The sequence below is a fragment of the Delphinapterus leucas genome, chromosome 4 (assembly GCF_059928025.1).
Source record: "Delphinapterus leucas isolate spDelLeu-1000000601 "Yukka" chromosome 4, BTC_Dleu_Yukka2, whole genome shotgun sequence".
In the NCBI taxonomy this organism is placed as follows: domain Eukaryota; kingdom Metazoa; phylum Chordata; class Mammalia; order Artiodactyla; family Monodontidae; genus Delphinapterus; species Delphinapterus leucas.
Window position 1 is genome coordinate 142216327 of NC_143132.1, and position 26079 is coordinate 142242405.

At 38.2% G+C, this 26079-nt stretch overlaps 1 protein-coding gene across 4 annotated transcripts in view; it reads right to left on the reverse strand.

Moving 5' to 3' along the window:
* SATB1 (SATB homeobox 1) overlaps positions 1-26079 on the reverse strand; it is a 99764-nt gene that overhangs the window by 30202 nt on the left and 43483 nt on the right. For all 4 annotated transcript variants that reach the window (XM_030764059.2, XM_022554705.3, XM_030764058.2 and 1 more), the window contains 4 exons: positions 21238-21349; positions 18201-18655; positions 10013-10225; positions 1782-1937 (listed from right to left, as the gene is read on the reverse strand). In XM_030764059.2, coding sequence (XP_030619919.1) covers positions 1782-1937; positions 10013-10225; positions 18201-18655; positions 21238-21349 — 936 coding nt within the window. The remainder of the gene's footprint in view (positions 1-1781; positions 1938-10012; positions 10226-18200; positions 18656-21237; positions 21350-26079) is intronic.

The following is a 26079-nucleotide window of genomic DNA, read 5'->3' on the forward strand; positions in this document are numbered from 1 at the left end:
TATCACAATAATGCATGTTTAGTTTCTCTGTTTATCCATTCTGGAGATTGGGGGAAAGTGTTTGGCCTTGTAAGAAGACAGTCTGTTATTCTTGATAATTTAATTGGAAAGGTCAGAAGAGATGCAGAATCAGAAAGAAAAGCAGGATAAACTATGTTGAAATATGAGATCCTCATCCTAATTAGACTAAATAGCCAAAAGAAGAAGGTGCAGGGTGGGTGGGTGAGGGGCGATGTACAAACAGGACATTTCTCCTTAATGCCTAGTCTTGGCATGTAAATGAAGACATCTGAAGAAGCACACAGGTTTGAAGCGGCTCTGACATTCTATCATAATTAGAAACATTTCAAGAGCCCTGTAATTTCCAATCAAAATTACAGTAATTTCCGATATACAAGCCATGATTCATGACAGAATTTTACATTCCATGAGAGATTACGGTGGCCTGATGTATGACACGCCGAGTATGGCACTAACATAAACAATTCAGTTTAATGTTTAAACAGCACTTGATGTTTAGAATCTCACAATAAAAGAAACATATTATTGTAGAAATTATCACTTTGACAGTGATTGAAGGGTACGCAGGCATGTGGCCTATAAAGCTATAATTTTTACAGTCCACAGCTTGAGTTTAATCATTTTTATATAACATTTCCAAGATATCCCTTACGTATTTCCAGCCAGCCTACAACTTAAACAAGAACAACCTTTTCTCAAGCAAAACTCCCATCAAGGACCACTATTAATGTTGCTAGAGTGAAATTTCAGAAAAACCTAATAATGAAAGTACTGTATTGTAAATACATCATATTGTAAATAGTCTCAGGACTGTATAATTTTATCAGAGGCTGACAGCAGCCAGGCTGTTTTACAAAGGAGAGTTCATTAACGATAATGAAATATATTTCTCTAAAATTTCCTTGATTGCCTCTCAATCTCACTTTGATAGTGTTATCAAATCTTTCTGCAAAGGGGACAAGACTTATACTGGACAAGACCGGTATTCTTCTGGTCCTTTAAAAAGTATTCCTGGCCTTGAACAAGGGTTTGTAGATAGCTGTGAGATTGTTTATGTAGATGACTCTACTTTTGATGAACATAAATTATCAATATATGACAAAAAGGCTGCATTATCTATCCTTCGTTATGTCTTGTAGGGATCTGTCACTTTTCCCATTCAATTTGATTCATTTATAATTCAAAAGATATAGACAATTTTTCTAATTGTAATTAAATTTGTGTGTCATATATACATATATATATATAAAACTAAAATCATTATTTTACAAAGCTGTGTGTGTGTGTGTGTGTGTGTGTGTGTGTGTGTCACTTGGTTTTAATAAGCACACCTAACAGTTGTAGGTGCCTGACTTGGAACAGAAAAAAACTACAGTGCTCGTAGTATTTTAGGATAGAAATCAAGGTCACCTAAGTACTAATGAAATAATAATAATTCAAGTTATTTGTTCCATTACAATAGACCAGATGGAGAAACCTTACTCTGGATGGAGAAACATTACTCTTCTGGAAACAACTATTAACTGACTCAGGGATTTCCTGAGAAATCTGTGGTCTGGACAGTAGATGTTGGAGGAAACACAACCAAGTGTCTCTGTTCCCTGAATCTGAACACTCTGTTTCATCATGAGCTCTGTCAATAATCCTGGAAACCGTGACCTCTCAGGGATACAAGTTCAACTTGCAAATAGACACCCCTTCGAAGGAACTTTCACAGGCATCGCAGATAAACATTCTCCATGCCTAACAGAGGCTCTTACCTGGCTTTTGGTTGCTGCCACCTTTGCAAACAGAGCTTGGGAAACTTTAGCGCGCTTCATTTCCTGCTGAATCTCGTCGTAAATGGAAGCATTAATGTTCATGGTATTGTTCTCTGGTTTCCCATTCCTCTCAGTGGCAATGGTAGCTGTTTTCACCTACAAAACATTTTGAACATGCCTGTCATTTTCCACTGGCCAAGCTGTTTTGAAGCTTCTCAGGCTCGGCATCCAAACTGGATACTGTTGCTCCTTTTACGATCAAGGTGATCAACAATGCGGTCATTCAACATGAGCTCTTAGCTGGATATCAGATTGCTTAAGTTAAGGAAGTCATAGTGTCACAGGTGACTGCAGCTGTAATACGACAGCAACTACCAGCTGACAACCAGGAATTATAATGCCATAAAGTAAGTTTTCTGGAAAATGGAATAGTTTCAAAGACTTGAAAACCCTAAACTAATTGTTTCCCAATTACCTTCCACGGCAATTCTAACAAAGGAAATTCACAATTAAAATCATAATGCACAGTGCTGTATCTTCTATCTTCGCTGGGTACCCGATGCCTAAGAGACAATTGCATCACTAATAGCTATTACATACTACGGCCTTTTAAATTTTAGACTCTTTTTTTTTTAAATGCCTCTTATGTTTCATTTAAAAAATCTTCCATAACAAAGCCATTTGCAGAGCTGCACATTTAAATCTTCTATCCATCCATGAAACAGGTAGAGTGCCTTGCTTAATTATCATAAAGGCTGGTTGCATTTTACACATGCATGTCCAAGCTGTTCTGTATAATTATTTCATCATTTCCTGGCACCGCTGTATATAACTCTTTCCTTTTGACTGGTGGAACCAGACAATAAGAAAAAGTTTCACAATATTTAATAGAACATGACTGCAAGTTACACAAAATATATAAACAGTGACTTACAAATATATTCAAAATGTATAATCTTGAGTGAGAAATTAATATAAATGCCTTTGGTAATAATGATAAGCAGATAGCTGCAGAAAAATGCCACAAAATTTAGGGGGAAAATCAACCTCAGAATTTATTGATACCATGATTAATCTTCAAAACTTAAAAACAATCTTTAAAACTTTAAATCTTTAAAATAAAAATCTGATCTTTATTGAGCATTTATAGGAACCAACCAGCCTGGGAAATTCACATATGAACCATGTAGCTGCTTTTTACTGGGAAACCGATGAAAACATAAATGAAAAGTTGTCCAGATGCAGGACCACATTTCTCCTGGCAAAGTGATTCATCAAGGACCACGTTTCTTAGGGTCCTTTACAGAATCCAGGCTTTCCTTCTCTAGAAACTTACCATCTTGGACCATTTCTCTCATCCACTAGGAACAACAGAAAATGAAGCTCATTTTAAGATAAACAAATGATTTTGGGGCACTAAATGACACACCTTCCTAGTCATACAGTAAGTCTTCTAATGTTTATTTCACCCTGCCCCCAAATATTTGGTATCAAAAGAGGGGCAGAGGTTATCCTAAGCCATTTAATTCCCTGCACTTAGAGAGTAAAGCTGAGTCTCCTTGACAACGTGCTTTCTGACTCGTAACTCCTACCTGGTGAGCAAAATAACTCACCTCTGGAGGATGCAGCTAGACTCTCCCACCTGGACACTACCCTTGGGAGCACGGAAAGGATAATGCTGGGAAATGGTTGGACCACAGGCCCCCAGTGAGGACACAAAAGGTGAGGCAGGACAAGGGACCCACTGGCTGGCCTCACTGGCCTCTCCTAAAGCATAATCCGCAGACAGAAACAGCAAGAGCAGAGGCTGGATTTCAGCCTTCCCCTGCCAGCTCTGCACTCCAGTAAGCAAGGGCACTAACTCACGGAGGCATCTTAAGGACTGGGGGCCAGTAGGCACAGACACAGGGCTTTGAAGCAGTAATCTGCTAAACACCACTTTAGGAGCCAGAAGAGTTAATGCATTACCATAAATTGCCTACAAAGTTGCTTTGCTGAGATTTGCAACTTTGCTCTGGGGTGGTCTTGCTTTGAGGCAGAAGGATAGATTTGATCACCACATGGGGTCCCTTTTAATACCTATTTTTTTCACTGCTTAAATGAAAGAGAAAAGAAAAGCCATTTCAATCGCTTTGAACATTGAATGTTATGGAAATGGAGGCATGAAGTTCAGGGCATTGGAAGAAACAGTTCCTTGGTATCATCTGCTTAGCAACAGTTAAGAGGGCAGGCTTTGGAAACTTGGTGTTTCAGTGTGTTTTGAAAATCATTTTCATTCTTTTGTAAAAATGATGTTTAAGAATTTATCTTCGAGGTGGGTTACAATCATTTGTTTCAACCCTGTGATTTTGTTTCTAAAAATTTCTTTGGTTTAATTTTTCTTTTTTTAATAAAGCAATTACAACTTGAACCAAAAAGCAAACATTTTAAATCATAAAAAAGAAAAATCTCCTAGTAGCCAACACAATCAAAAGTTGAAAAGTACTTTTTTGGTTTTTTAAAGTACTTTTTAAAAGTTCTTTGTAAAAGGTCTTTCAAAAAAAAAAAAAAAAAAAGAAGTGAGAGGGCTTCCCTGGTGGCACAGTGAGTGGTTGAGAGTCCGCCTGCCGATGCAGGGGACGTGGGTTCGTGCCCCGGTCCGGGAAGATCCCACATGCCGCGGAGCAGCTGGGCCTGTGAGCCATGGCCGCTGAGCCTGCGCGTCCAGAGCCTGTGCTCCGCAACAGGAGAGGCCACAACAGTGAGAGGCCCGCGTACCGCAAAAAAAAAAAGTGAGAGCAACAACTTTTAAAAATATTAAGAAACTGTATTACTCATTTAAAAAATATTTAGAAAAGCTCTTCCTCATCATCTTGTTGGCTCAGATATGCATCTTATTAGAGATAAGCTATTAGAATTCTGGAACCACATTTTTCTCTAAACACAAGGTATTGCTTAAGGGGAACTGACTTGGACAGCTTTTCAAAAATATGAAAGCTGAAATTTTTCCCCAGGTAAAAATGGAAACAAAAATCTTTTATACCTCACTCTACTAAGTACTATTTTAGCTTAGCTCAAAAAAAATCTTCTTTAATCCTGGTTTAGCTTTTAATATTATATCACACATTAAAATTCATAAAGTAGTTCATTCCAGGCAAAACAAACTACTCTTCAGCTCTTCTCTGCAAATAGCACAGGAGGTAAAATAAATGCAGTTGCTTTCTGAATAGCATTTATCAAGGTAGCGTGTACCACTCCATCATTACGGTGGCGCCAGGGAAGTAGTTAAGAATTGGAGCTTCTGCTATTTACCCTCCCACATGGGGAGAGGGTGTAGCACTAGGGTGTGCTTTTTATTTCACTACAATTGTTCAGTAGAAAACAGATTTTCCGTGAGAATTTTTTGCTCCTTTACCGCTGCTGAATTCATCAACCCATACTACAAAATGAACTATATATACTACATACGTACTATATATGTACTACATACAGGCTACACAAAATGGACTCTACTGTGGTCCTGACTGGCGTCTGTGCTCTTCCTTGATGCAAGTGGAATTGCCTGCAAGCTCATACTGCACACATGCGTGAGGGCATGCCCATATGCAATTAAAGTTTGATGTAGTTTTAATAATAATTATGATAATAAGAGAGACTCACATTTATCAGTTGTTTATTATGAGCTGGGCCTTGTGTTAACATACATTAACCTGCCTAATAGCCCTGAGTAGGTAATGTCACATTACTGCCCCATTTTTAAATGGAGAAGCTAACAAAGAGGTTAAGTAATTTGTCCATGGGGCAAGGCTGAGAACTGAACTTAAGTCTAACACCAATGCTTATCTTAGGAATCACTGCAATACACTGAGGGTATGATGTTATATAGGGCTTCTTTATTTGGGAAAATTCTTATTATTTTTTTAAGACATGCTGCACCTGCTTTTTGGTGGCCCTTTGCTAAATCTAGCTCATGAATGTCTAATTTTTAGTAGGGAATGGTTTTATCATTAGTTTAAAAAATCCGTGCTATTTTGAGGAATTCCTATTGGTGATAGAAAACAGTCCACATTTTCATACTTTTATATATTAACACTGTTTTGAGTATCATGGTTCTATCTTTTTACACTTTTCTTCCTTTTGTAGAAACCATATTAGTTATTTTCCAGATCTAGACTTTCAAAAGTCCTCTAGCTTTTAAAAGATGACCATTAATGAGAAGTGTTTTCCAAGCACATATGTGATCTTAAAATAAAGCTGGTCAAGGGATTCATAACAAATAAAACTTTTATCAAGTGTGAAGTTCCTGCCCACAACTGAACCTATGTTTCATTATACTACAGAAGAATGTGTTGTAAAGAGGCAGAAGTGTGCAACTACCAGATTAAATTAATTATATATCGCTTCTATTGACATAAACTTTGTACATTTTCTAAAACATTGTTATAAAATGTCCCATCTTCAGAAGAAACCAAAGAATGCCATAACGAGATGTTAAAAAAAGAAAAAATATTATATAATTCATGTAAAAGTTATAACTTGATAATTATAGGCTTTCAAATGGTCCTTATGAAGACAGAAATTGCTAATTTAACTCCAAAAGTCACACATCTTAAAACACACAAATAAACCCATAATAAGTGCACACCTAAATAGAAACCATCAACTTAAAATGGATATGTTTAGTGCAATAGACAACTTCCAGAAAATAATAATTAATTACTATTAATAAGACTCATCTTGTAAACTCATCTGGAAAATTTGCTAAGCGATAGTCAGAAAAGAAACCTTTAAGGCCATGGAGCTTTGGAGGGATTGGATTCTCCCAGATACTCTTACCACCAAAGTTTGGAAAGGGCTCTTTTCTCTACAATCTCAGAAATGCCCAACTGTCTAAAGTCCTCCAAAGTGGACCATTTGTCAAATATTCAATGTATTCTATCAGAAGAATATTTCACATGTGTTCCTTTTTCTAACCTAACAAGAAAACCTCTCATCCTCTCTGACAAACAGAAAGAGTCCCTGAGTTTCATTTTCTCCTTTCTAAAATGTCTGTCTTCTGAGGACGTGGCTTGAGGTAGGGGAAAGAGCATCCGACTGAATAGGGGATTTGAAAACTAAGTATTTGACTTTTCTCATTTTTCTCATACCAAAAAGTTGGTATAATGATTCCATGAATTCATGCATGTGAAGGTGCTGAGAAAACTGTGAATCATTGTCAAGTGCAAGGTATTCATATTTCTTGAATCAGAGCATGTACATTGTGAAAATATGCTTTCAACCAACAGCTCTGGCCCGGAGCCTACTGCCCCAGCCAGAAGACAAAGCTCCTGGTGTGGCTACCCCTACTGAAGCCTGAGGGACAGGAGTGCACAGGAGCCATCTCGCCAAGGCAGAGCCAGCCAAGAGCTTCCTGAGGCTGGTCTAGGTTTTCCCTGGTGAGGTTCTCCTAAGAATAACACCCAGGGCCTGAAGGAAGCCCCTTCTTGAAGATGATTTATAACCTGAGTTCCTCAGTGGTTTAGGTCCTTGGTCTGGCAGGACCCAGGGACATCCAATCATCTTCCATATGACCTAAACTCTTCAGAGAAGCTGGAAGATAATCCAGTCTCTCAGGCCTAAAGGTGTCCTGGGTCTTCAGTGAGCCACAAGGGACCTCTGCCTTCAACAAGCATTAGAAAGAAATCCTGTTCCGGTCCAACCCAAGCCAAAGACTAGTCTCAAAACAGATTTCGAATATCTTCATTGTGGGGGGGCAGGGGTGGGGAATGAAATGCACAGTGATTTCACACAGATTCCTCTCTGGCAAAATATAAAATATAAAAAGACAAAATCCTGCAGTCCTTTTCTATACCTGTGGTCTCCTCCTTTACTAAACCCCTTCCATTTTAGTCATCTGTAAATAAGCACATGAAAACCTTATGTGTGGTATATTGGTTCCAGGTTAAGCACTGGATTTCAACTGCTGCAAAACAGTACTAACTCAACTGCTCTATAACCCGTTTTTCCAAATCCTAAGTACTCATTTTACATTGATAATACATTTAATACATTAAAAATTCCCTAAAATTTAATTCATTGAATCACTGTCAAAGGGTAAAAGGTGAACAAACTGGTTGTGAGCTCTGTTATGATAAAATTAAGGAATGCAAAGGGATTCTCTATGAAGCAGTGAAATAAAATTATTCATACATATCGGATAATCACTTCAGAATGTGGTTAGATGGCCAATAATATTGTGTTAATAGAAACTTTTTTTCTTTGAAAGAGCTTCACTAAGAATCTACAGTATCTAAGTACATTCATCATTGGCTAAATATCCCAGCCAAAGGCTTGGTCTCAACCCCCTCTTGAGAACAAACACATACAGCTGAGGGTGGCTCAACCAGTTTATCAGTAATTCAGGCCAAAATAAATTATAGTTTCTATCCCAACTTATCAGCAGGTATAGTCTTTAGACATACATATAGGAAAGCAACCCAGAGTATCTTAATAGTATACAAAAATAAATATCACAATTAAGAATTAATGTAATTTTGGCTAAAAAAACAAAAAACGATGAGTAAGGAAAGCAGAATCATATCTGGAAAACAAATAAAAGCATTAAAGTCCTAGAAAAATTAGAAAACAAAAGCTATATTAAGGAACTACTAAGTCAAATATTTGGATAGATTAAAACAAAACAAAAGAAGAAGCTCAACGCTTAAATTCACACTGGTCTTAAGTAAGCCCTTCTTTTGTTAGTATTGCAAGATTAAGTGATAAGTAAAATAACTCTGCCCAGAGGCCTTCCAATGATGACTGCAACAGCAAAATTAACTAATGATGGTACATATGATAACTCTAAACACCACAAACTCAGTGTTCAATCAAGTCCAAGTATTTTTTGTTTAATCACTCTTACAAAAGTCATATATGTATATAAAGAATTCCTCATTCTTTTTGGTAAGAAATATTGTATTGAAGGCTTAACAGATCAAATTCAGTAAGTGTGTGTGTCGGCAGATGGATATGTATGCATGTATTTGGGTGCCATTCTTTTCTGCTTAGAGAAACATATCTTTCTTAAAATTACAGCAATGCCTTCTTTATCGTCTGCTCCTATAGACATTAAGACTTAATTGATTTTCATTGAATAAAATGGAGAAAATGGACCTTTGGGATGGTTCCAAACAATAATCATTTCAGAACGTTACAATATGCAGTTTAAGACCCTCCACAAGTGGCTGTATATTATGTCTATTTCTTATTTATGGAGTATCTATGGCAGTTTCACTTTTAGTGTTGAGTGAGTTTTATCTCTATACTTGGAAATGGATGACCATTTTTTACTATTGATGAAATTAACATTAAGAGATAATTTCATTATGACATTATGTTACATAAGCACTTTTAATTAGTACTCCATATTTACTTTCCATCGTTTTAGCTGACCTCATTGTTAAGAGTTGCACAGGCCACAAATTAAATGTGTAAGAAATATATTTGCTTGTGGATCTTACATCTAAGCCACTCTCAAATTTGTTTCTAATAGTTGTACTGAAAATTAACTTCTCAATTCTCATAATAGTTTTGAGGCTACCTTTTAAACTTGATTAAAAAAAATACAGATGCGCATACACAAAATTACCTGGCAGGTGACTTCTGTCCTTTCTAAAAAGTGCAAAAACTTGGAAAATAGAAAACGTGCCCATTTCTGGGAATATGGATGGAATTCCTTATCAGCCCCATTTAAAGCTGCCTTCAAGGATTGTATTAAACTTAATTATGAAAGATTACAAACGAGATGATGCGTAATTGGTACCAGCTGCAGTTGGTATTGGAAAGCATAAATACAAATGGAATTATTTATTTTTATTTATTTACTATTCAAATGGTGGTTCTAAAACGTGCAGGGATAAAATGGACTTCATTACTTTTTTTTTTTCCTATTGAGTTTAAAATACCTTTTTACTTAATAGTAGTAGGGCCAAATATCCCATTTCAACATGACTTTTCACCCCCAAAGAACTCCCCAAATGAAGCAACACAAAGTAATTTTTTTCCCTCTATCTAATTAGTAGCTACTTGTTTTTACATCAGAATCAGTGAGCTGGGACCAAATTCTCCTCAAGCAAGTCTATGAATTACTATTAAAAAAAAAAAATCCCTATCCATCTACCTTTCTCATGCTTGTTGAGATTCTTCCTTAGACTTTTTCTTTTTTTTAAACAAAAACAAAAAGCAGAAAGGTGAGGAGGAAAAAGAGAGTTCACCTGGGGAGGGCGGCTGGGCGGTGTGCTTATCAGGGGGGCAGGACCCATCGCTGAGGCTGCATTCAAGCTCCTTTCCCTTTCATCCTGGTAAATTCGATCTCTCTCAGCTTCCGGTAACTGCAAGAAATTCTGCATAGCCCGAAGGTTTACCAGCAAAGACTGGGATGCAGTCTTGGGGTCCTCTTCCTTTCGTAGGATTTCTGAAAGCAAGCCCTGCAGGGAATGAAAGGCACAGGGTGAGCTTGGCCCCATGCTCTGCCCAGCCCGCGGTGAACCTTTCCTTTTCTTCTCCACTCTGTTCAGAAAATGAACAGTCAGAAGCATTAATTCCACATAGGAATATATTAGTTACAATTGAAGTGGTAGAGAAGAGAGCCTCAATTGTATTCTTAATTTTATTAAGCGTCTGCTTTACATATAACATGAACTGCAACTGCCTAATTGGTCTCCTTCTTTTGAGTAGCTTAACTTGCCATGAAATCTTTCACAGAGACAGGATTGAGGCAAGTTAAGAATAAATGAAATGCTCATAATACGACAGCACTGAACTGTATAGTTCTCAAGCTGCCAACACAAAGGCAGCGGAATGCCAACAGCCCAATATGTAAAGATACAAAGCCATTTCGAGAGAAGTAGGATTTACAAAGAAAATACTCGAAAATGAATTGTAACATACTAGGAAAAAGAATATCACTAAAGCATCATCTAAGATTTATGCTATGTTTTTGCAGGCAATATTTTACATTATTCCTTGGTTTTCAAATTATTGGAGTCAATGACAAGTGATTCTTTCTATTTACCGCTTAAGGAAACTATACTGCTTGCTATACAATATGCCTCTGAGTAACAGGTTGAAAATCTGAACTTCAGAAACCATCCTTTAAATTTGAAATACATAACCCCCTTTCCATACTGCAAAAATCCATCATAGCATGCCAAGAAAAAGAATATTACCAAATTCTGTAAAAATCAAATTTCTTGAGGAATAAACATTTTTAATAGTGCTAGAAGAAATTCACAAACCATTAGTAAACTTCTTTATGGTATTCCTCCCCAAATAACAGAGAATTGTTAACTACTTCTTTAATTTTTGGAAGAATGCATTTTAAAAATGGGTGTTTCTCCACAATTTTGTTTAAGGGCTTATATGAAATACAAGGATTAGAAACATTTTCTGCCCATTTGATAAGGACTGAGCAGGCCTTACCTCTTCAACCTTCCGCATGAAAAAATGCCTGGAATGCCAAGACGTGTTTGCTTTCTACATTTCAGTTTATCACAATATGGCTCAGAATAAAATGTTGTGGAGATCTCTATATCATTTGCAAATTTCACTTTCTAATAACCCTGCAGAAATGGCAACAGGGTACATTTGGGAAAGGGAGGTAAAGTGTCATGTCAAAACAACCAAGCCCCAACATTATAACATTGGGGTTTTTTCATGGTTTCCTAGAAGCGCAAACCTGGCTTTGTTCCCAATTCCTCAAGGAAAATGTAGCATATTGCCCCAAGATAGCAGTTGGGTACAGACAATATAAAAGCAGTGTCCACTTCAAAAACGATCTATATAGGCTGCTATTAAAAAAGATCCTCCAATAGGCTCGGGGGCTTAAGAGTACATTTTAGTTTCTCATTTGGTCTATGCAAGGGAAGCCAGTTTCACCCTAAGAAACGTGACTGAAGAATGAAGGGTACTTGTCCTTTCATTTATAATACTGACAAGTAATGTTGCAACTGTGTTTATACATGAGCAAAACATCCAGTCAATTTAACTAAAATTCAGTCAAACAGGCAGTCAATCACCCAGCTATTTAATTTGCGCAAGGCCAACTAATTAGATTGACTGTGTTTTTGATGTGTCACGTTGAAACCAAGAAATACAGGTCTCAGAAACAATGTTTGAAAATAGGTGTAAAAAAAACAGCCCTTGCTCTAAACTCTTCCCTACCAAATGGGGATAAAAAATTTTTAAAGATATTAAAAGATGTATTTCACAAAGCAATATATCTTAACTCTACAGAAAGAGAAACATACAGTACACATAAATACATTATAAATTCCTTGAGTACAACAGTCTAATATTCTTTTTTTGTCATCCCAGCACAATGCCTGCCACGTAAGTGTTTGATAAATATTTACTAAATGGATTATGTGTATTCAGACCATAGAAGGAAAAAATTCCAAATGGGTGACAGAAACTTAACAAGATATGCTCCCCATGGGAAAATTCTAATGGTCATTAATAATGTACTCAAGGTGAGCCTTCAGTGGAAAGTTATGTGGCACTTTGTAAGACGTTTATCTACACTAATTGTTCAGTAATTTAAAAAAATTTTTTTGCAGCAACATGGATGGACCTAGAGATTATCAAACTAAGTGAAGTAAGTCTGACAGAGAAAGACAAGTATCATGTATCACTTATATTCAGAATCTAAGAAAAATGGTACAAATGAACTTATTTACAAAACAGAAACAGACACACAGACAACAGAAAACAAACTTACGGTTACCAAAGAGGAAGGGAGAAAGGATAAAACAGGAGTGTGGGATTAACACATACACACTACTATCAACATACATAAAATAATCAACAAGGACCTACTGTATAGCACAGGGAACTATACTCAATATTTTGTAATAACCTATAAGGGAAAAGAATCTGAAAAAATATATATAAGAATATGAATATATGAGAACTGAATTACTGTGCTGTACACCTGAAGCTAACATAACATTGTAAATCAACTATACTTCAATAAAAAAAACAAAACACTTTAGGTCAAAAGAGATCCTATAAACAGATGTTATTATATTTGGGAAATTTGAAATTAGACATTCAGAGATCTCAGATAACAAAATGTCATCTCTTTCCATTACAAATGTTTCCCGAGACAGCAGGGAACTACAGTGAGAAAGCCAACACGTGAAAAAATACATAATGATATCAAGTCTTGCTAACATGAGACTGAGTCATTCCTGTATGGCTTAAAGTAACAGAAGGTCACCTGGGAGAGAATTTAGCAATTTCTCTACTCATATTTTGACATTAGCATGACGTCCCATTTGAGCATATGAAATGTTTTCCGGGCAAAGCATTTTATTTCCACTTAATTATTCTAACTAGAGCGAGTGAAGGTTTTCTGCCTGGGATGTGTTGAAGGTCTAGGCTGATATTTCAAATCCTGGGACATTTACAGAGCTCGAAAGCAGACAGTGTAGACAGTCTCAGGTATTTTACAAACCTTCGGGTTTTTGTGTTTTTTTTTTTTTTTTTTTTTTTTTTGGCCCAGGCTTTCAATGAGGGGAGTGCCCCCTGGTGGAAATGCTTGAAAATATTATTAGAAAATGTTTTGATTAGAATGTGTTAATTACTTTTTTAAAGAGAATGATGTCACTTGAGAAAATTCTGAATGTGAAACGACTGGCATTAGAATCCGGATATGGGAATGCACGTTTTGGTCCTGTTTGGGTTGTTGTTATTTGAGTAGCTACATTTATGGATTCAAGATGTATGTGGCCCTTGTTTCCCATTTCCCATGACTGAAAATCCAGTTAAGACTTGCCAAGTTAGGTCAAGGTCATTTGTAGTAATGCCTCATGGTGGATAGTAAGAGAGACCTCTTACCAAAAACTTTTCTTCATGCTAAAAAATAACATGTCAAGGTCATCATGTACCATACTTGCTACTGCTGAAATACCAGGACTAAAATATTTACCAATATTATGCCCCATAGGTGCTCAATAAATGTGCTGAATGAAATTAAACAAAATCATTAGTCATTTTTGTTTCCAAAAAGAACTTGCGACTTTGTATATTATGTAGTATGTTACCAGCACCTCATGGATATCAATTTTATGGGAAACGAGAAGCTGCTTTTCACGGCACTTCACATCTTCAAATTGTTCAATATGTGCTCTATACATGAAAACGTAAACTTATTCTGCATCGCCATTCCATAGTGGTTGCGAGATTTCTAATGTTTTCAATTAAAGAGTGAACTTGCTGATGAATACCTAAACCTTTTTTACATTCCAGAAAGAGTTTACAAGTAAAATTCATTAGTACTGGAAAAGAAAGAAAAACCTTCAATAAATATTATCAGTACTTCCAAAAGCTAATTATGAATTCTTTAAAACAGCAGATAAGCGAAAGAGACTGCCAATATGAACAAAAAGCCTGTCTGGCCTCCCGTTTGTCTCCTCTTTGAACATAATCACTGATTCAAATAGATTTTTATCAGCTTCGTGGAACTTCAAAGCCCTCAGAAGGAAAATATGATTTGATGAAACCTCCCTCTAAAAATAAAACACGTAGAAGATTCTTCAAGGCTACCTGCCTCTTGTTTGGTGAATTTTTAATCACATGTCCAGGTGAAAGACTACTTTCAAACTCCACCTCCTACCTTGGACTCAGGCCAAGCAAGTTATAAGCAGACACATTTATCTCTGTCGGTTGGGAGGCCAAACAAGAGCTGTCACGTTGGGGTAATAGCACCTTTTTACCTTTTATTCAATAGTGATATGGAGAGTGGACTTTTGTTAAATTACACTGTGAAGAATTATAGGAACACAGTAGCAATTTCTGTTATACTTAAGCAGGCAAATTTCTCTCCACCACATAATTTACAGAACTCAAATTCAATAAAACATTACATGATGGTCCATTACTGTTATCAGTTTTGAATAATCCATCTTCATTCTTTATTTTACTGGAAAATAAAGTGTGCCAAAGACAAGAGGAGGGGGGAGAAAAAAGGGGAAAAGCCACAGAATGGGATCAGAGTTAAACTATGGGATTTATTTTAAAAAGCGGGGGGAGCACTAAAGAATATATTTTCTTCTATCACGACCTTTAAGTAGCAGTAATACAGAGAAGTGAATTGAAAAGTATAAATCTAGAAGCTTCAGCAATTAATTTTAGCCATGGGTTTCCATTAAAAAGACATCAAGTAGGCATAACTGAATGAATGACAGATGCTAAAAGCTGGTACCTTCCGTAGCAATTAAAGAACATATGCCCATCAATTCAGAAGGGGGAAACATCCTTAAAACAAGGCATTATATAAATTTCATCACAAGCTTTCAGAAAAGGTAGACTCTTTTATCATCTTTTTGTTTTCTTTTGTTTTCGACTTTAAAAAATAGTGATACAGGAATGTCTTAAAAGAGAGGGGTATGTTTTAATTCAGGAGACCCAATTAAGCTGATGAGAAAATTCTCCAATGAAGAGTTGAAAGATGAGACCCAGGATTTTAAAGTTATACAGAGCTGTCGATATTCTCAACTCACAACAGCATTATCTATAAAATGAATGTTTTAACATACTGTTTATAGGATGCCAGTGTCTTTATCCGATCACATCAGAGAACTTTGCATTTGTATGTACATATTTTACATTAATTTTTTTAAAACCTGGAGCCGGAATTGCACACTGTAATAAGTACACACAAATGTGTCTGTGCGGTTTAACTCTGCAGAGCTCCTGCTCTATACATATGCATTAGCATGTGTATTTTCATCCTCCACACTCACACCATACACTCTCACGATGCACCTGCTTTTATTGAAATGCATACAGTTTGAAATAAACATACTACATACACTCATATGAATATATAATCATTAAAATAAATGCAGCTGTGTGTGTACGCGTGAGTGTGCGTGGTGTTTTGGTATGACCACCGAAAAGACATGCATGCTTGCGTGTTCCAAAGCGAATTCCCCAAAAGTGAACTCTTAAATATACATAGACAATGACTCTCATTGAAATCTGACGGCTTCAAACATGGCCCATCATCCACTTCGACGGAAGAGTCCCAATTACCTCTATACAGGTTTAAAACCAAACCCCTCTGTCATCCGGGGCTCCAGACAATTTTTCGGTAATGACGCTTTCTCAACTGGCTATTATTAATAAAGAGATGGATATCAAGCTGCACCCGGGTTTCATTCTCCTCTCTCCCTTGAAAACATTAAGTCACTGTTTTCAATGTTAACCACAGAGATAACCATCTTTTCGAAGAGATTGATAGGGTATAAAATAGAGAACTCTGTCTTTTTTCCAGTAACAAATCCTATTGATATCTGTGGAATCCGTCCACATGAAAACCCAAGGAGGACAAATGGTCACTCTCCAGGGTGATGATGCCTGGGACATTACAGCCCCACAGAAGAAAAAACACACTGATGGGTGGTGACCTTACCCTTTTCACCTTCAGCTAGACTCTCTTTACTACATAAAACACACTTTCCTTGGTCCTTTAAGAAATAACAATTTGCTCAATTTCCAAAATGCTTTCCACTGAATCTGTGAGTCATTTGTGTCCATGTCAGTGCTGTCTTTGTGGGCTTTCAATTCAGTTCAACAAGCAACTTTTATGCAGAGACCTGCCTGGTTTTTGCCCAGTACTAAGAACTACTGGTAGTTACCGCTATTTACAAAAATAAAGGATGCTGCCAGAAACAGGAGTAGCTAGAAGGCTGACTTGATCCTTTCATCCATTCATTTAAAAAATTTTTTTAAAATAATGACCCTCCAACTGAATAGAGGTGTCATATTAAATTTACCACCTAATAATGAACACATTTTTAAGTTGTAAAGATATATTAATAAAACTAGGTAAAACCATACAATTTTAACCTGAGAAATAACTTTGCAACCACCCTTTTAAACACAGACAGATGATGTACAAAAAACAGTTAAAGAAACTGAAAACAAACACTGAGTTAAAGGCTTTGTAAGGCCTCCTAAGTTTCAATCCAGTGAAGGCAAGCCAAAAATAAGTCACAGCTGGGAATTCTCCTAGGTATGGAAACTGCCAGCAAGGAATTAATACTAGATATTTTTGTACCCGGATTTTATTTTAATTTTTTTTGCGGTACGCGGGCCTCCCACTGTTGTGGCCTCTCCCGTTGCGGAGCACAGGCTCCGGACGCGCAGGCCCAGTGGCCATGGCTCCGCGGCATGTGGGATCCTCCCGGACCGGGACACGAACCCGTGTCCTCTGCATCGGCAGGCGTACTCTCAACCACTGCGCCACCAGGGAAGCCCCCGGATTTTATTCTTATAATCATGTAATAAACAAAGTAACTTAAATACGAAAGGAAAGTATGAGTCAGGCCAAAAAAAAAAAAAAAATTGACGAAAGAACAGTGGCAAAACAAGAAAAGTTAAAAGGACATAATGTCCTCATTCTCATCAAAGTTACATGTTCTTCTGGGGTTTTTCTGGGGAGGGTGTGTGTGTGTGTAATAAACACCATGTATATATCATACTAGTTTCAAAAAATAAAGACATTTAAAAAAAATCCTCTCATTCAGTGTTTAATGGAATCAATTTTTTTTTTTTTTTTTTGCGGTACGTGGGCCTCTCACTGTTGTGGCCTCTCCCGTTGCGGAGCACAGGCTCTGGACGCGCACCGGGGAACGAACCCGTGTCCCCTGCATCGGCAGGCGGACTCTCAACCACTGCACCACCAGGGAAGCCCAATGGAATCAATTTTTTTAGGGCTTTTCAGATGTCTTTTATCTTAGGTCTTCTCCTGTATATCACCCTTTCTCCACATCCTGCTAAACATCTTCCTTCCTGATAATATCTTCACAGGAATTTGCCCAGGAGGACAAAGGTGCGAACACAAGGGGTATATGCAAATCTTGGCCTCCGAGGCCAAGCCTACCCCAGGGCCTGTTTTGTAAATAGTTTTATGCATTTCTGTCTATGGCTGCTATGGCCCTCAAAGACTAAAATACTTACTATCTGGCCTATCACCGAAAAGGTCTGCTGATCCCTGGTCTAGGAAAGGCGGATAGTGGGCTAGAAGCCTGGAGCCCTACCAATGAAATGGCCTTGGCCAAGTCCTCAAACCTTTCTCAATCTGCTACTAACAGTCTATAATTCCATTACATAAAAGCACAGGTAATGTCAGTTTGAAATATTTTCGATATTTATTCTTTCAAGGCCCCTGAATCAGGATCGATTTGTACACAGCTTTCTCTTGGTAGAAGAGGTTTACGATAAGCAGAGAAATGATAAAATGTAGGCACCCCCAGGTACAGACAATATGACCACAGGGAGAGAAGGAAAAAAAATGTTAGTACAAAGTAAGAGCATAAACATTAGTATAGATGGGATTAAAGAAGGAAGAGAAAAAGAGAGAGAGGAACCATTTACACATAAAACAAAACTGACCTGAGTTCTGTTAAAAGCCACACGTGCAAATACTGCCTGGGAGATTCCTGCCCGTTTCAGTTCATCACGTACCCACTGGTAGATTTCGGAAGACACCTCTGTGTTGGTGGAAACCTGTTGCTCCAAAGGCTTATTCATAGATCTACTAACAGGGGGAGGGTGGTTCAAGTACTGTTGGTTTAAGGACTGCTGGGCTAGAAGTCTGTTCACTGCATACTGCTGGTTCAGCAGCTGAGCCATCACCAGCTGCTGGTTGACCAACTGAGGACTGATGGGTGTTGACACGAGCCCAGGGTGCAGGTTGGGAAGAGGGGTCCGGACAGAGGGCTGGCTGCCGTGGGAGAGCTGCGCGGGGGACGGGGGTTGCTCCGCGGTGTTCCCTGGGACCGGCTGCTGGCCAAAGTTGACGTGGTTGGCACCTTGCTGGGATAGTTCAGAGAGACTATCCATTTCAACTGAAGTGGACAAGAAGGAAAATCACGTTGAGCCAACAATGATCTGCATTGATAAGGATCTCTGGTCATTCCCTAATACAGACAGAAGGCACAGGGCACACCCAAGGTCCAAGGAAACTAAGAACATCTCAAGATGGAACGCAACTGGCTATGCTTTTACTTTTGTCCTCTGCACCATGGCACAAACTTTGAAAGGGGGATAACGCTTTCTAGTTTTATAATGTGGTTTAGATTTAAGGCCAGAAATCAATTATTTTCAAAGTCTATGTGACTAGTCTGGGGGTCAAACGATTATCCACTCTTACTTCTTATAAGGCAACATGTATTTTAAAATAGCTTCTAGGGAATTCCCCGGCAGTCCAGTGGTTAGGACTTGGCGCTTTCACGGCTGAGGACCTGGGTTTGATCCCTGGTTGGGGACCTAAGATCCTGCAAGCCACGTGCTGCATGCGGCCCCCAAAAAACCAAATAGCTTCTAGAAGAACACTATTTCCTTAACGGCAACTAGAAAGAGTGAGTGGAGCCAGAAAAAGATCACATGCAAGTGTAGAAAAAAGAAATATGCAAGTATTTTCTCATAATATATACATTAACTGTTACTACTCCAGGCAAAAAGTTTGCAAGAAAAAAAGTACACGAATGTTACTTATGTTCAATTTTAACCTAGCTGTTAATATAGAAAACTAACCAATATAATAAATAATAAAAGTGGTCATAATGATCAGTAATGATAACTGAGTGCATGCTGAACACTGGGCTGGGTATCTTACATGTCCTGTTTTGCTGAATTCTAACTATCATGTTAGATGATGGGTATAGCTGCAAATATTTCTTAGAATGAAGCAAAGGACTTAATGTATTGCAAGCCAGCATACCCAGTGTTGCTAAGACCCAAATGCTTCTTGAAGAAGCTGTGACCATCACCAGCTGCTATGACAATCTTTCAAGGAAGGGGTAGGGAGTCACTCTGATGCAATGGTGATACTGTCACCATCTTGCAATTTATTACCACCCACGCAGGACGAACGTTTCTCCCTTGGCTAGATCCCTCACAGGGACTGGTGGAGAGTGATAGTGAGCGTGTCAACTGCTTTCCTGCTACAGGGAAGAGACTGCTTGGATGCTCTTGACCTGAAAGGCTGAGGATGGTCAGTAGGTGAGTCTTTCTAAATAGTACACCATGGGAATTCCCTGGCGGTCCAGTGGTTAAGACTCCGCACTTTCACTGCTGTGGGGTCCGGGTTTGATCCCTGGTTGGGGAACTAAGATCCCACACGCTGTGCAGTGCGGCCAATAAATGAATAAATAGTACACCATGCTTCCCATGTGTGGACTCTGGGTTGATTTTAATCATCATTTCTCTTTTTATTAAATATTCAGGCTTTATATTTAGAGTAACTTATCATATTGCTATAGTCACTGATATATGCAAAATATAACTAAGCATTGGGGAAGAAACCTTCCATTTCTACCAGTGATATCAGCCCAAGTGGGCCATTCATAGGGAATAGTAATTCAAGCAATTATTCCAAAAAATGATGCATTGTCTTCATTACAGCTCTAAGCTATAAACGGCAAAGAATCTGTTTTGGTAGATGGATGGTTTTGCTTCAAATATTAAAAGCTAAAACAGGCTCAAAATTCAGGTTCTCTTGCCTCTTAAAATCTTCAGGAGAAGTTATTATTGTTTTACTGAATGAATGTAATGGAAGTAAACAGAAATAGACTTAAAACACAACGTAATGCTTTGCATATTAAACATCCCATTCCTATATTATTTTAAAACATTTTATTTGGTAGGTACAAGAAAGAAAACCTTAATAGAAATTAAAACATTAACCTTAATCACAGTGTTTGCTTTAACGAACACTAACAAACTCAACAGGGAGAAATGACATAATCTAAATGCTAGGTAGGGTACAACACACAACTTTTATCTGTCACTTCACACTGCAGATAATTTTAATGTATTTCCTGCGTAACAAATACTGACCTAAAGTTACATGTTAAGATAGGATGCCATGGCATTGAGAGTCTAGAAATGATGCAATGGTTCTTTGGTTACGGATGGTAAAGCAATATGCTCACCAAAGTGCCTATCTGGGGGGGCTGGAGACTATAGCTGTAAATATCACTTGATCTCAACTGTGGAGACTATAAATACAATTGAATATCCTCAAAAATTGGGTGTAAAAATTGGCACTTTCCCTTTCTCTCAAAGAAAACTCAAAAAACCATAAAAGCATGATTTATCTCTGAGAGAACCCACAGCCAATATTAGTTATTCAAGGCCTGGTTAGGTCTTCGCTGAGATGTTAAAAAATGACAGCTCCCCCCCACACCCCGCCTCGCCTCCATCTCCTGCATGTCTGACAACCAAGTCAGTTGGGCTGATTTAAACACAAACATTTATTGAATTTAATTATCTCATTATACTCAGACCCACTCCCCACCCTCCAAGAAACATTCTAAATTGATCTCTAATTGGGCAATCACAAGACCTGGCTTTACATGCAACTTGGATAAACCCCCAAATGACACGTAATGGTATGTAGCCACCGCTGCAACGGTTTTCTGCTTACCCATCATATCTTTTGTCTTCTTGAAATGTTTGTACCACCTTCCAAATTCTTGACATTTTGCTGCTGAGACATTTGCATAGTAAGTGCTGTTCACAATGGAAGAAATCATACTCTGCATGAAGAGGGGGATGGAAACAGTTGTAATACACAGCGGCACAAGACAGAACACAGACATGATTTCAATTGTGGAAACTGTAACTTTTTTTCATCAACTGAGTACCAATACATTTTTGTTTCACACTGTAGCCTAAAGCCATGACTTCTTCAAAGTCAATAAGTAGAGCATCAAATGCTTTATTTAAGTAGAAAGCAACAGTCCACTGAGACTGGTATAAAATGATCACACCCACAGACTTTGCTCTAGTATGTATGGGACCTCCACCAATGTCATGTGTTCCTGGGAGGACAAACTTCAAACTTCCACCGATCCCAATAAATCCAAATACTTGGAGATGACTTTCTGATTGTAATTCATAAATAAATGCCACTTTGTGGTTTGGTGACTAAATTCTCCATCCTTGCAACTCCCAGGATGGCCCAGGGACCATAATATCAGCATCATCTGGAAGCTTATTAGAAATGCAGAATATTGGGCCCTACTCCAGACCTGGTCAAGCAACACCTGCATTTTAATCAGATCCCCGGGGATTTGCGTGCCCACTAAAGTTTGGGAAACACCCCTTGCACTTTCCAGTCATGGTATTTGGGTTTCACTTGGAGGTAAATTAACACTGTTGCAAGGCTGACTGACCACATTTAAGAAGAGAAAAACTATTCACAAAGATCCTCTAACAGAAGAAAAACATATGCTGCAATCTTATTGCTAGCTTCATATATAGTAAGGCTTGGGTTTTGAATTTCAAACTAACCATATCATTTTTTAAAATATGCATTTCATGGTGACTCATCTCTCAAGGATACCACAAAAAAGAAAACGCCCTATTTTGTCACTTGTCTTCATCCTGCTTCTAATAACAAAAGCTTGGAAAATGGAGTCAACAGTTTAACATAGAAAAATGAAGAAAGACAATGATTTTGATGTATTACTAGTTTTGCCTTTTTTTTTTAAACTCATTTTCAACAAAGAAAAGTATTTTCTTCCCAGGAAATTTTGGTTCTCGTCATTTCAGTGACTTGGTCATGGTTATTTCCAGCCACAACACTCATATTCTCTAGTAGTGGCTAAATTAATTTCCCATCGAGTCGTAGGAATAATTAGACTTTGCAGAGCCAATCTGTCCTCCACTCCTATGTGTAGAAACACGAGAACTTACATTTCAGACTTCAAGTGGTCTGTGGTGAAAACGATTTACAGAAGGCGGGGAACAAGCAGAAAAGCCAGTTTGGGGACAAAAGTATTTTTACATCGTTACCTTCTTTAAGCTACTTCTAACGTAGAGCTCTTTTGATTATCATTGTTTCTCCTGACATCCGTCATCAGTGTTAATTTTGTAGCATGCACACATTCCTGTAATATGTAAACCTTGGGGACCTTTGAAGAACTTCCAGTGAAGGATAAGCTGGAGTTACACTATTGATGTAAAACATGGCTATCTTTCCTAAGAGGCACTATGATATCTTTCTTTTTTTTTTTTTTGACACTTTCTACTGGATAGTCATTTTTACATTTCTCTAAAAAGACATTCTTAATGTGCTCATGATACTCTGCCATTAATCCAGACTAAGAGAGTCCCTCAGTCCAAGGTACAAAAAGATACTTAGCAAGGTTGCCAAAACCGGACCCAGAAGATTACCTGATCCAGTTAACAATCCGTCAGCTTCAATCACACTTACTCTATTAATGATCGATCAATAAAGTCAGACACTAACAAAACTACTGAGACGGCTGATGGATCACTGTGATTCTGCAAATGGGTGAGAGCCCATGTTCTTCTACTTTGGTCCAATTTTTAAAAAATTATTACTCTTCAACTTAGACATGCTGGCAGATTCTTAAATGTTAACATAATAGTACATGTAAATTTTAGATGTAGCTTATGTCTTAGTTTTCAGAAAAGTCTGAAATATCAAAGTTTTGCTGAGGTTTTTGACAAATGTCCAGGCTACCTGACTTTGCCAATGGTTCCATCTATGAGATTTGCTCTTTGCTGTGCACCTACTATGTCCCTGGCTGGTACTAGGGATACAAGGGCAGATAAGATACAGCCTCTGCCTACAAGAAGTTTACCGTCTATTAGGAAGAGACATGTAAACAGATCATTTCAATTTAATGTGATTCAGTAGAGCAAGAGTGGAAAATATATGGGGGTGGGGGAGGAAGAAAAATATACAATGTGTGAGAAAAAGAAAAAAAAACATCTGAAATATTTTTATAAAACTAGGGCCCATATGTAACAGTGCTATGTAGTTCATTATTACCCATATGTGGAAAATAATATCCATATGTGCGTGTTCATCAAAGCTTCCCCCTGCCCTCGTTTAACCCTAAATTGGTAGGCTCTGTCCTTAAGTGACTTTCTGGATGCTTTCTACTCTGTCAAGTGGTGCGGGCTTAGGGAAACGCTGAATAACGTAAATATTAGCCTAAGTGAGACATAAGTCAAAAGGCTAATCCACAGGTTATGACGCATGCCAAAGCAACTTTCTAGATTCTCTATCTTTCTGTGCTATTAGGGGGCCGGGAAATAGTCCATAATTCAGGTAACTTGGGGTCACCTCTATTTTTACTGGAACAATATGCAGTGATATGTCCAACTAAACTGCTCAGGCAGCCACTGCATGAGACATTTTTTTTCCCTGTGGTAAAATCCCCATTGAAGGCTTAGGCATAGCACCTAACTAGGTCTATGAGTTTTAAAGGCAGGGAAGAGAGATTTCAGAATCTTGGGGGGGCACATGGTATTTGAAAGATCACATTCAGTCCTCTACTTAAATTTGGAAAATCATAAAGAAACACCTCTTGTTTTGATAATACAAAGAAGAGAAAGTCAAGATTGATAATACTTTCCTACGGGCTGAGGATGGATAAGGGGTAGGTAAACGAAGATCCATGTTTCTGAGAAAGAGGCTTGGGATTCTTCTGTCAATCAAAAGGATGTAGTTTAAAAAGATCACTAACTAAAAAGATTACTCACTAAGCTATGAGTCCATGCAGGTCTGGGGCTCTGTATTCCTTTCCAGCCCAAATGCCTGGCATGTATTAAATACACACTAAATGTTCATTTGATGAAGCAGAATGAGCTAAACCTGCATTCAAGTCCAACATGTATCACACACTGGTAGTGTGACCTCGGTCAGATTAACTGACCACTACGACAATTCCCAGTACTAAAAGGGAATGTCAGCAGCAGTCGCCTCTTGGGGCTGTTCTGAGAACCTATTCATATGGACATTTTTTTTTTTCATTCATCCAGGAACTATCTATGGAACTCCTGCTATGTGCCTAGAACTGAACAAGTCACTAGAAAAATAATGACTTGAAGAGACATACTATCTCCACTTGGACTGACAATAAATAAAACAATGAATGTGATACAATTAGCACAGAGCCTGGAACATACGGAGTATGGACTTAAGAGAAGTTAATTACTATGACAACCCTCTGCCTCCCTCTTCATTGGCTTTTATTATGTGATCACATTTCAGATCAGTCGAAAGACTATGCTTTAAATAACATATGAGTCTTAGATACAATTTTCAAATGATGTATTTTAAGTCAAAGAAATTTTCTTATGAAAGAACAAAGAGGATACAAATTAAATGATTCAATGACAAGTCGGGTCAAGGGATAACAAGGGAAAACATCAATGAAAAAGAGCATTTCCATTTGTTTCGATATTCCAATTTGGTGGTATCTTCCAAAGCTGGCCAGTAGGTACCAGGTGGTAGCTGACATCAGGAAGATACACACCACTCCTCTGACTTATTTGATCCATGCCCTCTTCCATCTCTAGCTAACAGCTGCTCACCTAGGATACAATTTCAGCGCGGACTCCTGCAAGGCTCTTCCTGATGGCCCAAACATCCCGTACATAGAACCTCTATGGCACCCATCACGCTGTTTGTTTCCTACTAGGTGGGTGAGCCTTGGGGCTTATCTCCATATAGCCTGGACCTATCACAGGGCTGGGCAACCTATTTGGTGATCGATAAAAGGTCACTGAAATAAGTCATTACTGCAGGCTACCAGAAAGTCCTCTTCTCTCTTTGTTTTCTTAAAGGTCAAAGGTAATGTTAGATTAATTGTCACAGGGAATCTTTTCGATCCATCAGTTTTAGCTGTCAAGCTCGAACTCAAAGAGTTTGAAGAACCTTTGTTCTTGAATTTGCAAGAGCTCCCTTCCAGGTTTTTGAAGCTACTTCCTCACAGATTCTTGGAAGTCACCGAGCTCGGTGCTCGTGTTCTCCCAGATCTCTGGGTGTCTATTTATACGAGCTTCTCCAAAGCACTGGGAAAAGGGCACGGCTTGCCTGACAAGTCTTCTTATTTGGTGGCCAGTCTGTGGAAAGCATCCACGTTCAGGGACTAAAATAACCAGGCTGATAAAACTCCTTCGGTTTAAATCCCAAGTTCAAACACTACCCAGGAACACAAACCAAGGAAGAGGCCCCAGCTTCCAGCGTCAGGAAATACAGTTTGGAAGTCGGCAGAAATTGGCTGTGGGTCTCCTAACCCCAGTGTGACACAATATTCTCATCCTAGGAGCCAAGTTGTAAGCTTTTCTAAGATCCATAAAGCACATGTCTGCGCCCTATGAGGAGCTCCGGCTCTTTCTGAGAGTCTGCTCGAGTTCCGATCTGAAAGAATGCCATCTTCACAGAAACCCTGGTTCTCTAGAATGATACCATCTGCCACAGGCTGAGCTTCCTTTTCAGCCAAAT